Here is a 13256-nt window from a genome sequence, read left to right on the forward strand (position 1 = left end):
ATCCTGGAAAGAATAAAAACATCCACACAGTATGTATGACAGAGACATTTAATCCCAGATATGTTGTTTTTAATAGTTCTGAATTATCTAAAAAAGTAGGGGAGACCAGGGGCAGTTGTCCCATGTAATACTGAAAAAAATAAATACTATTAACTCATTGTAATTCACATAGAGGTAGACCTCAAAGTCATCACATTTCTGTTGTAATCTGTTATAACTGTCTAATATTTGTTACTTATTTTTTTTTTGTATGGTTCAAATTCTTTTAGATGTCAGGTATTGTCTCATTGTCTGCATTCAAAGAAAAGTTTTAATTGTTTGAATTGAGTTTTTACATTAAAATGTGAAAAGTTTGTCAACACAGACAAACAAGATTCTTACATTGGGTCATGGGTAGGGGTGGGGGAAATTTCCGATTCTTAGATGCATCGCGATTCGGACGTGGACGAATCTGAATCGATTCACAAACGTCCAAATTTCGATTATTTAAATCTGTTAATTAAAGTGATACAGAAGCTTCTAAATAATGTGGAACTAAGAAGCGCGGTACGCGTCATCGCCGGGACACTTTGGGACGCGCACCTGGAGCGACACGCGCACAGCGGAAAACAAACATGGCCGACCGGCAGCCACCTCGCCATGAGGTCCAAACAGCTCCTTCTAATTTAAAAGCAGCCGTGTGGAAACACTTCGGCTTCTACAACGTCGACGGCGGAAGCGAACTGGACAAGAGCCACGTTATATGTAAGCTGTGTCGAGCTAAAATAAAATACTTTGGCAACACAATAAACATGAGAAGCCGTAACTCGATTCCACCCGACGGAGGAGTCGGGGAGACGGCAGGCTGCTGTTGCTGCGGCTACTAGTGGCTACTGTTGGTACTTTCCAGTTTGCACATATTTCCAATAGTTTAATAAAATATAATCGAAATGAATTCTTATTACAAATGCGCCGAATGCTTATTCAGTGAGACAAAAAGAAATGTGTTTGTGAAAAAGTGCATCAATATACATAAAGATGCATCAATAATCGTTTTATAATCGAATCGTAGCCCCTGAATCGTAATCGTAATCGAATCGGCAGGTGCCCAAAGATTCCCACCCCTAGTCATGGGGCTCGGGGGGCAATTGTAACACTATGTTATAACTGCCCCTGATTTTGCAGCCATGATAAAATCTTGCATGCTAGCTAGAGACACCTAGTGTATATTAGCATAGTTGGTTCATGTTTATATTTAAGCAAAACACTAGAGATAAAATTGATGTAAGTTTAAATTTGTTTAAATTTTAGACAGCAGAAGAAAAATACAGAACACTTTCATATCTCAAAAAAATCTTTTTTTGTTGAAAACTTCTGCCGAAGTGAAATGATACTGTTCCTCTCTTCCACAGAGAATGCTACTGAGCATGTGCAGAATAAGTGTCATCACTTCAGCTTGTTTCTGATTGGATGGATCAAGTGTTACAATGCCTTTTGTAACTACTACTGTACACTAATGTCAATAGCAAATTCCTTTTGTCTTTGCTTCTTATTTATACAATACCTGTACTTCCCCTCAGTTTATGAGTCCAATGAAGTATCCACACAAATATTCAGCTTCTGTAATATTATGTGTACAAAGATGCCTGAGAAATATGTGAAGGGCAATAAGCAGAACTGATGTGATTTGGCCAAACTTCAAAGCCTCTACAGACACTGATACTGCCTCTAAATAAGCATGAAAAGAATCCATTTCCTGTGTTTGCGTCTGCGGTTTTTCATCATCACAAAACAAACAAACAACAAAAAAAAAAGATTCCCTACTGGATTACACAAACTAGTTAAAATGGTTTTCCTGCTGCCCACACAAAGAGGAGCTGAGGGACAGGCATGGGTTTATATACAGAACAAGCTTCTTTCATCCCATCTCATTATTACAGCTTCTGTGAGCGTTATGGAATTATGTATTCCTAACAAACTTGACTTTTCAAGGACAGCGGCCTTGTTTTTAGGTTGAAACAACAATATCTTCTATTCAACTGGATTTTACAAGGCTAGACAACTGTATGTAAATAATCCTCTAACTGCACAAAAATCACGTTAGTTATGAGGTACACTGGTTAATACTGTTAGTCATTCATTCATGACAAATGCAAGCCTGAGGGATGTAATAGTGATATATTCCTGTAAGATATATATATATAAACTGACAAAATCATCAATGATATCACACTGACAGCGAACACAAATCATTTGTGGCAGTACTTCTTTCACAGCTTCAATTCTGTTTCTTTTAATCGTGAAGATTAATGGGTGGACAGGTGCCTTTTTAATCACATTCAGGAGCCTTATGGTTCAGTTAATCATTCATACAGTCAGAAAATTAATTACGACTCGGAGTAACCATCACTGGAACACTTCTCAGTCTGTAGCACTTAACACACTATATAAATCCTGTTCGGTCTACTACTTGGACAAGACATTTGGGCCTCTCACAATCACAGACTTTTCTATGAATCTCTGAGTGCACAGACGTATATTTAAGTCATGTCTGTTACCGTTACATTGAGGATTCACCTGTGTATCCTCCTGCTGTGCCTCATTTGAAGACAAATCAGGGAGTATGAAAGCTTTATGAAACATTCATAAATACTGGTGGGTAATTAGGCCTATTAGATGCTGCGTCAGTCAAGAATCAAGGTCAGGAATATGGATGATGCATTTTGGTCAAATGAAATGCATCAGCTTAATTCTTACTGACTGCAGGGGGACTGCAGTTAACTGACCTTCATGGAACGCAAAAAGAAAGAACAACTTTTTCAGAACTGATCACATATAAGTTATATTATAATTCTAGTCAGCTTACATGGCAAGAAAGATTTATGTGAAGTTTATAAAACTAAAACATTTGTTTGGCAAGTTTATTACCTCACCGCTCTCAACCTCATCCACCCACCCACAGATACAAGCAATGACAAACCTGCTAGCAACAACATCGGCCATGACAGGCCTTACCATCAACAAGAAATGACTCTATCCAACTGGAAGGAACAGAACTAAGACCTTAACACTTTCACCTACCTTGGAAGTGTCGTGCACAAAGACAGAAGGAAACTTGCAGACATTCAAGCCTGAATTGGGAAGACTATCACAGCTTTTGTTAAACTAAGACCCATCTGGAACTCAAATGAACTATGCCCAAACTTCAAACTCAAGATATTTAACACCAACAATAAATCAGTGCTGCTCTACAGTTCAGAAAAATAACAAAAATAAATAACAAAAATATGACAGAAACTTTCTAACTTGCAGCAAGGTAACTATATTTTTTTAAGTTTCCTTGACTTGTATATCCTATCCTAACTCTTTAGTGGCCATGGCAATTAGTGACAGGATCTGATTAAGGGAAAAAGTCATTACAGATGAACAGTTCTTCAGTCAATGTACTGATTCTAATTTGAGATTGTGCTCTTGGTTGGTTTTGCTTGTGTAATAGGCTACACTTTTACAACCAAAATCTTAAATAAACCCTCTTAACTTTAGGAAAATCTTTAAACTTTTCTAATTTGGGCAAAGTAAGATAAGATATGATTCCTAAAGTCGTTTGCCTCTGTAATACCAAAATCAGAAACCTCCTATCTTAGACTCTTCCTATCATGGCCTAAGACAAGGATAGGAAGTTTCTGTGATATGGCCCCAAGTGCCAAAGTACCATTTTGAAGATACACTGACCAAACACCCTCAGAAATGAAGATCTGTGGGAGCCAACAAACCAGGAAAAAGCAGACACCCAGATGAAGAAAAGGAAGTGGGGTTGGACTGGACAGATCCCACAGAAGTCCGAAACCATTGTAACCATAAAGGCTCTAACAGGGAACCCACAAGTGAAGAGGAAACAAGGGAAAACCAGAAGCAGCTGGATGAAGTCAAAATTCACAGAGGCAAAAGAACTAAAACACACTTGCACAGAGCTGAACAAGATATCCTAGGCCCAGGGTCAATGAAGGTGAGTTGGTGACCTGTGTTCCATTATGAGAGAAAGGGTTTAAAGTCAAGTCAGTCTCATTCTTTATTCATAAAAGTGAACTTTAACTCAAATGTCAAAACATTTTAGTCATTGCTAACTGCCATTCAGAGAGGGTTTTTCTCCAAAACCACAGTATAACATGTCTGCACTGAGGCCGACCCTGAACCGTTCTGCTAAAACCACTTACCACCAACTTTACTGAGTGTTGTGCTCTACAACCATTACAAAACAAATGACAGAACCTAAAAAGTGCTCTGAAATAAATGGGATCGCCGCATCGTTATGAAACAATCAAAAAAACGAATCTCTGCTACAGTATGTGGCCTTTTAACAAGAGAAAGCAGCTTCTGAGCAAAAGAGACTGATAATGTAATGTGACTGCAGATCATAATCAACTGAAATGCAAAATAAAACTATATGAAAACTAAAAATGTGCACTATAAGAATTGTTTCTTCATGGTATATTGGATTGTTTCAAATCCCTCTTATTTCCTGGGATTATAGCACCATGCTAGATTATAGCATCCATGAAAGACCTCAAAAACAACACCAACAAAATCATCATAGAGAGCCTTTTTGCATCTGCATCATCTTCTTTTCAACAGGAAGGACTCCCCCACTAACATCTGCGTCACGCCACTCTGATGAACTGCTGTTTTCATCCTGCTGCTCTGCTGAACCATTCACTGACAACTTTCTGAATGACACCCAACCATGACCAGAAAACGTGACAGACGATCCTAACTATTTTGTAATGCAGCAGAAAATTCAATTGTGCAGTAAATGGATTAGCGCTGACGCAGAAGTTGTGCAGTGACAAACTGCAGCTGTAACAATCAACAGAGCACAGAAGTGATTCACACCAGACGTGGTATAAAATGTGCAGTGAAGAGTGTCCTTTGTTAACAGATAGATGCCTATAAAGGTTGAGATGCTTTAATGGTGAGGAAGCAACATGTCATCACATTTTCTGAAGTTTTTCCTTCAGTTGTGAATTACATCAGCAAATCAAATGTCAAGTACCAGTTTAACGCAACTATAAACAAACTTACATAACTAACTAACATCAGAAGGACACTATGTTTACTACATCTTTGTTAATGTTAATGTATGTGTCTAAAGAGGCCAAATTTGAAAAAGAGATGGTGCATCTCAAGAAATTACATTACGAATAAGCATTAATCTGATTAAATTAGAGGAGCATGTCCTCCCTTTAACAATTTTATTTTGAATTTTCATACATTGCAACAAATACTTTGGATGTTTAAAGGAGGTATACTGTTTGTAAGAACTGACCACATGTCGAATTCATACTCCAGACAAATAAAGGGCGGTATATTACTAGAAACTTGAACCAAAGTAACCACTACCACTAGCCACTGGTTAGTTAGCTCAGTTAGCCACACAGCTAATAGCTGTCTTATTAGCTGACCCTGCCTGGACAGGGAGTCTGTAGGACTGGGGAGCAGCAACAGAGTCCGGCTCAGAAGCCTCCCATTGAACACAACTGGACCAGGACCTAACACTAGGCCTGGGAGAAAATAGCCGAAAAACCTATCACGATAATGAAGTTTCATATCAGTCAATATCGGTAATTATTGATCGTGTAAGTTGTGTACTCCAAAGGGTGGAAGTGGCTGAGGGGATAAAATAAGTTTGTTGTATTAAATTGCAACAATATTACAGGGATGACTATTAGTGCTTTCACAAAATGTGAGATTATTTTATAAATAATCATCAGTAATGTGGATATAACGCCTAAGTGAGTGAAGGCAAATATTAGATCAGCTGAAACGGTCTGGTAAATTCTCAAAATGACATCACTTAACTGTAATGCAGGCTTTAAAACCAGGAAAAGACAACACTTCTGACATAACACGATTTAACGCTATCCAAAATCTATCACAATATCTAGTGTCATATCACACTACAATATAATATCATTATATTGTCCAGCCCTACCCAACACAACCTCCAACACTGACAGAGGACGGTTTGACAACAGGGAACACAGTTCTGATTAGAAAAGGCTTACGTCCAAACATTCTTCTTGATTACATGGTGGAGACCTGCCCTCTAATGAGTGATCTGTTCTAATGCTTTTATGATTTAAGCTACAATCCTTAAATATAACTTGTTTAATGATTATTGTGATCATGATTTATTGGGTATCTCAATCGTTGTCACCCTATACCACTGTCCAAACAGCAGGGGTGGAAGTAAATTACTGTATTTAAGTAGTTTTGGGGGGTCCTTCTACTTTTATGAGTAGATTTTCAAGTATGTACTTTTGTACTTGTACTTAAGTATTCATTTCACCATGTTATCTACTTAGTTACTTTCAAACTCATAGTTGAGTACTGAGTATGATTTGTATTAATGTCCAAACCCTTCATCTGCATTTTTGTACCCAATCAAGTGATTTGATCACAAATGAACGAATGAAAACAAAGACATACAACTGAAAAACAAAACAGAATTGATGCCATTAAGAATTTATCCAATTAGAAATATATTCATTGATGTTTAATCAATAGTCATGGCTATAACTGCACCTTATTTGAGATTGTTTTGTCCAGTGGAGCCATTTGTTGAATAAGGAAACTTAAACTTTGACTTAAAATGAGAAAAAAGACAAAAAGAAAAAAACAGAAAAAAGAAAAGTAGGAAAATAAAATGTATTATGTATCCTTTAAATTATTAATGATTAATCGGTTGCTAGCAATTTCAACTACTGGTTCAGGAAAATGCACAAAATTTACAAGTTTAGAGAGGTGACTGTGACATCAACAGTTAAAAGCAACTAATACTCTGAGTAGTTTTTTAGACAAATACTTTTTACTTTTACTGAGGTATATTTCTAACACCAATACTTTTACTTGTAATTGAGTAACAATTTAGTAATGTAACAGTACTTGGACTTGAGTACAGATTTTAAGTACACTTTCCATCATTGCCAAATGGGGATTTGAGATGAAAATGCACATATCAGATCTTTTCAGGTTGCCCAAAAACATCTACTATCTTTTTTGAGCATTTTTGTGGAGCCTAAATAATTTACTGTTCCATGCTATTTACAGCTTAAAAATCTGCTGCAGGAAAAGAGGTTGCTCAGAGAAAAGGTATTACCAAATTCCATCCTTTGTTGAGGGGGGGGGGCTTTACTTTTTTGGAGTAAATGGATGTACCTAATAGATACAACATTGTACCTTTTAGCCTGAAGGTGCAGCTTTTAGACTAAAAGGTACAAACTTTGCAAAAGTTTTTCTTTCTGTTTATCAATTTCTCTTTTTTGAGTGCAATGTCTTGTGGCTCTCTAACCGGTGACACCCCCGAGCACAAGCACTAACCAAATTACACTGAGGTCGGACATAAACACAGGCTGAGTGGAGCTTCTGTACATGACCACTGAGGCACCGAGACGACCAGACGGTATATTTAGTAGCTTCACGGGGATCAGCAAATCGGAGTTTGAGGAAGGCAAACACTAATCATGACGGCCTTGATCAGCAGGACGGTTTGAATGTGGCTGTAAAGTAGCAGTCAGGAGGCACTGAGGCCTGTGTTTAAGTCGTTAAAAACACGTCAGGGAATTATGAATGAGCCGAGACTTTAAGAGCGTCTTTAAACTCATCATTGAGTGAGTTGACGTGTCTGTGCTGTGTGTGTGCGAGCTGTGTCATTATATCAAAGTGTGGCTTAGCTTTCACTGACATGCTCATCTTATCTGTAATTAGCCCACAGCTGTGCTTAATGTAACTCACACGGGCAGATTTCATAACAAACAACCAGAAAAGATCACTTAGATACCGGAAAAAACAGGTGAAAACACAGTTCCTAATCAGACCCAACATCAAACTATATGGCATTAGATATTTTAAATGTGCAAAATGCACATACAGATCAAATTATTGTCTCAATAACTGGGACTTAGGAATCAAGCAAGCCTTTATCTGATTTTTGAGGGTATTCATATGAGCTCTGCAAACAACCTTGTCTGAAAGAGATTAACAGAAAATGCACCGAATCTCAAAACAAGGCAGGGGAATGATGACTATATGTTTTGCTCAGAGAGTAAAAACTTTGCAGTTGTCCTAACCCATCAGTGTTCAACACTTTGAACAGCTGCCTCAGAGCTTCATCAGCTCAGTCAACACGTCAGCTCAAAGGTATTGTCACTGTGGGGCTGCAACTAACGATTATTTCAACTATCGATTAATCTGCCCAAATATTTTCACGATTAATCAATGAATTCTTTTTTTTTAATAAAATGTCAAAAACGTGCAACGAATGGTCCAAAACCAAAAGACTCTTCATTTACTGTCATAAATGACAAAGAAAAGCAGCAAATCCTCAAATTTAAGAAGCTCAAACCAGCAAATGTTTGATGTTTTTGCTTGACAAACAACAAAACTGGACAATTAATGGATTATCAAAATTAGGTTTGTGCATTAGCAAGACTCTAGCAATACGCTACATACCACAATACAAGACTTACCATCCATTACTTTGAGATATATTGTGATACTGTAACACAGTGATACTTTGCTATTTTTTAAAATCTAATTTTAGGAAAACCTATAATATTAAGAACACACCACCATAACTAATGGTGTTGGGCAGAAACTGTCACTGTCACAGTGTTTTCAAACTAATTTAATGCTGCTTAGTCAAAGTTAGTAGCTTGTGACAGTAAACTTAATATATTTGGACAAATCAAGGCATTTGAAGACATCATCTCGGACTCTGGGAAACACTGATGGACATTTTTCACCATTTTCATTATTTTATGGACCAAACAACTAAGTGTATCAATAATTTCTTACACTCCTAACTGATTAATCAACTAAACTAATGGTTGCAGCTCTACTGAAAAGTTCTTTGTATCAATGGAAAGCAGATGCTGCCTATTTCTGAGCGCTAGCAGTGTCGTAAACGAATGGGCTCCAGGTAAAGGCGAGGTGATGATTTGTAGTTTTGCAAACAGAGCTGCTGAGGTAACTGTTGTGTATTTCCATTGAATCACCAGGACGGGACAAGACGTCCTTCTGCTGAGAGAAAAAGGATGCTCTGTGTAACCTGGTCAACACAGGAACAAATACCCAAACATTGAGGTCACTCCCAAAACAGGAATAGTCGGGTTAATGGACTCCGGCTTCAACGACATGGCAAATATGCAGGAAACAGAGCGGGAAAATCACAGCACACACAGACACCCACAGACACACACACACACACACAAACATACACATACGCAGTGTCCTGCCAAATCAAACCTACAGGAGAGCTGGGCGGGCATTTTAAAATTCAGCTCCCTGCATAACATCCACCCAGTCAGTGAGTGCCAAACAAAATCTACTTTATGCACAACCCGACACACCCTCTCTGCTTCACATAGAAAATACATTCAGAAAAATCTTCAGCAGGATCTACAGGCTGAGAATCTCAACAGGCCAAGATAATAAAAGAAAGTGTGAACTTTCCAAATTTAAATCCATACATCAGACAGCACTGATTTCCACCATCACCTCCCTGATGCTGTAGGATGTTTCTTCACACCAGATCTGTTCTAGCTCCTGCATGACTCACATACCAGTAAGTGGGGATCCAGGAAGGAGGCAGATACAGTGGCTGGTTTGTGAAATCTGTCTTAATGCTCTGTAACCTGAGACCTTCACCTTGAGTTAAAACACTCAAGCAGAGAGCAGTAGCCAGTGTAAGCTATGGCAGCTATGCTGTACCTTGTACACAGTCAGATCACAAGCACGTTATCACATAAAAGGCTACTTGTCAGGATGTAATAAACAAATAACAGACAGTAGTATTATTCTGAAAGGAGACAGTTCTTTAACTGTCATCTCTTACATGTTACAAGGAAATTATACAGGAATTTATCATGTAAAATGTGTTAAAAGAGGCAAGGTGTATATTATAAGATGTTTAGGGCTGCTTATAACGATTTTCAGTTAAAGCCATAATATGCAAGTTCTGCTGCTCATCATCTCTCTCATTTTAAAACAATAACAAAAGATGTATTTTGATGACAGCATGAAATAGTGTGGGTGTTGCTGTCTTCATTGTTAAACAACCACCACTGCAGAAGAAAATTTGACATGACTCAGACAGAAATCATGTCGGATGATGTAATGTATTAAAGCTATAATATATATAATTTCTGTATTAAAATGTCTAATATACTTAGCTTATCTCAAACGTTTCCAACAATGTTCAAACCCAGAGAAATTCATAATTTATTCAAAGTAATGGTGTGTTTTCTACTAACCATTGCTAGCTAGTTGCTATAACCTCCAAGAAAACACAGGATACATCAAATAAGTCAGAGTGAGGAACACAGCAAAACGTGACTAAACGTACAGATAAATACAACTTTAATTACTTCGTCCATGAAGGTGATTTCTGCCTGCATCATGACAGACAGATTTTCATCAGCTATGGTGGTTGTTGACGATGACAAGCTACTTCACGATGTTATCGTTTTAATATGTGATAGACCCCTAGTGACAGAATTTACAAATTGTGTGTTTAATGAGGAAATGTTTTGTATTATTGTTTTAATTAATTAACCATTTCTTCTACCAAATTACATTTTCTTGGAGTGCACAGTGATATCTTCAAATGACTTGTTTTGTCCAACCAACAGTTCAAAACCAAAAAGATACTAGCAAATTGTACACAATAGTTATAGAACAGAGAAAATGAGAGAATTTCAAATCAACATAACAGTATTTTTGCTTGATCAAAGAAACAATAAATCATGTTATCATTTCTGTTCATAGACACTTTCAAGTCATCTTCTAAAGCAGGAGAAACATAAAGCACCGCACCCTCTGCTCTCCTCTCACAGAGAGGCGTACGACAGGAATATGATGGATTATGAGTTGAACACCAGGAAGCTGAAACTTCACAGGACATCAAAACCTTTTAGACAGGCTGGTATAATACTGTCATATAAATAAGAGCCCTGCCAAAACTATATTAGCTAAATAAATCAGTATAAAGTGTCTAACAGCTCTCACCTTGTAGCTAAGAGCTGTGTAACAGGAGCAAAGGTGGAGAAAACATGTCAATTGTTACTTAATAACTGCAAATTTTCAGTCAGAAAATTTTGAAGTCCATGTAAAATTAAAATATGATTTAAAGTGACAGTTATAAGAAAAATTACAAAGCCAAGGACGGAACAGGGTAGAAGTAAAAGCATCTCACAGCAAACAGAGCAGATTGTCATATTACCATCTTCCTTTCTGCACGCTGTCACTCCCATTCATCACAACAGCAGCGCTTTCTGAAATAATCCAAACAGAGAGATAATAATCTACAGATCTGCTGCTCCTGCTGCTGCTGCTTGGCGGCTGTTGGACCAAAATGAAATCCATTCTGTCCAGACACTCGTTCACAGCTGAGTGAGTGAGGACAACCTTAAGCCAGCTGGATGAGCATTCGGCAAGTCCTCAGCTGAGCTGCACTTAGTCTTTGATTTGTCTTGTTTCCTCCCTCTCTCTGTCTCTGATTTACTGTGCTCTTTCTGCTCTCTGTCCCTGCTCCTCTGTCTCTCTGTGTTTGCTCTCTCGCAGCACCTCGAGTGCCGGGTGCTATGTTTGTCTAAGCGAGAGGGGCAGCGTGACCAAACATGAGGGGAGGTGAGAGAGGGGGAGCAGTGAGAGAGAAACAAGCCTCGCAGTAAATCCAAGTGTAAATTCTTAGGTTTTTCTCTGTGGTGTATTCTTAAACTTGATGATCCTCGATACCAACAAGACACTGCCAGCCAACACAGACTGATACACTGATTCAGAGACTGTGTGTGTGCGTTTGTGCTTGTATTACTCACGTTATGAGGGGATATAAATCTGGTTAAACTGTCACATTATGAATAGTCACAGGAGACAAAAAGCTGGTCTCCACACGCTAAATAAAGTATTTCATTTTAGGTTAAGAGCTGAGGTTAGGCTTATGTTAGGTTTGGGTTTATGGTTAAGATTAGGCTAAATCTCCAGGGAATTCATGCAAGTCGTTGTAATGCCCTGCAACAAAAGTGTCCTCAGTGTCAGATTGAAGGGAGACGAAGAGGATGATGGAGAGAACAGGAATTAGACATTTTCTTTTCACCTGACATTTAAAACTGTAAAACTTTTGACAAGAACATTACTTGGGTTTCTTCAGCATGACAAGCAATTAAACCACACATTATTAAGGCTTAGCAAAAGAAATTGCTGCACAACTTCCCGATTATGATTACGTGCTGCTTGTAGGATTGCTGAGAACAGCTCATCTGATCGACTTCACACTCGACACCGCAGTATCTTGGGTCCTTAGCAAAATGTAAAATTAATTAATTCATTCATTCATTAAAAAATAAAAAAGACAAAGACAAAAAACTGTCTTGGTCTGGAGGTGTTCTGCACCAAATTTGGTCATGATTGTCAAAATTTGTATGAGGAGAAACAAAAAAATTCCAAATGGCTGAAAATTGATCTTGAATTGATACAAATGGGTGTGGCTTATATGGAGAGATTTAATTTTGTTTCTGAGACTCACAATTTAAAAGTCAGCAGTCAAACTGTAAATTTAGTTGCTGTTGCGCCATCATCTGGACAAACTCCACCACATTTGACCCTGTACTCCCTGGGGTCCTCAGCAATACACCTCCCAAATGTGAAGTTGATCGGACGAACAGTTCTGAGAAACGCAAAGGACAGTCATACATACAGATCACAGCCTGTATTTACAGAAATGGACAACATCAGAGCTCCCTTAATGGGAAGCCAAAGTATCTCAATCGCCTCCTAGTGACTGGCTGCAGTAAAGGTCATAAATCCAGCCTTCCCAATGTTAATAGGTGGGATATGGACCAAACTAAAACATCAAAGTACACGTCAAATAAATTTGATGCTATAAAAATCTGCAGCTGTGTTAGCCAGCTGTGTGGGCACTAACTCAAAAGCGTGGCTCCATCACTGGTCACTACTGAACAGACTCAGGCTCCAAAGCTCACCAACGCAAGACAGCAGCGCTCGAATTCAGAATATTTTGGCTTCAGTTTTTTACAGTAGAAGGAAGTGAAGACGCATTGTCATCTTTTATTTATGTAAATGATCCAGACTGATGGACAGAGATTCCTTTACTCTATACTTGGAAGAATACGCATCTTACTTTGTTTTTTGTTTTTTTTGCACAGTTTGTGACACAAGACGTCCTCTTGCCTGTTTACGGTCAGCCAGACCAACTAACCAAA

The 13256-nt window shown here is 38.2% G+C and overlaps 1 protein-coding gene across 1 annotated transcript in view; it reads right to left on the bottom strand.

The window, feature by feature from the left end:
* Nucleotides 1-11584, bottom strand: part of LOC146325468 (pleckstrin homology domain-containing family G member 4B-like) — a 39794-nt gene extending 28210 nt beyond the window's left edge. Inside the window, exon 1 of the mRNA XM_084721519.1 lies at nucleotides 11258-11584. Within this exon, the coding sequence (XP_084577645.1) occupies nucleotides 11258-11260 (3 nt within the window). The 5' untranslated portion in view covers nucleotides 11261-11584. The remainder of the gene's footprint in view (nucleotides 1-11257) is intronic.
* Between the last annotated feature and the right edge of the window lie 1672 nt (nucleotides 11585-13256).

Source organism: Lutjanus erythropterus, chromosome 6 (assembly GCF_056507025.1).
Source record: "Lutjanus erythropterus isolate fLutEry1 chromosome 6, fLutEry1.hap2, whole genome shotgun sequence".
Taxonomy (NCBI): domain Eukaryota; kingdom Metazoa; phylum Chordata; class Actinopteri; order Lutjaniformes; family Lutjanidae; genus Lutjanus; species Lutjanus erythropterus.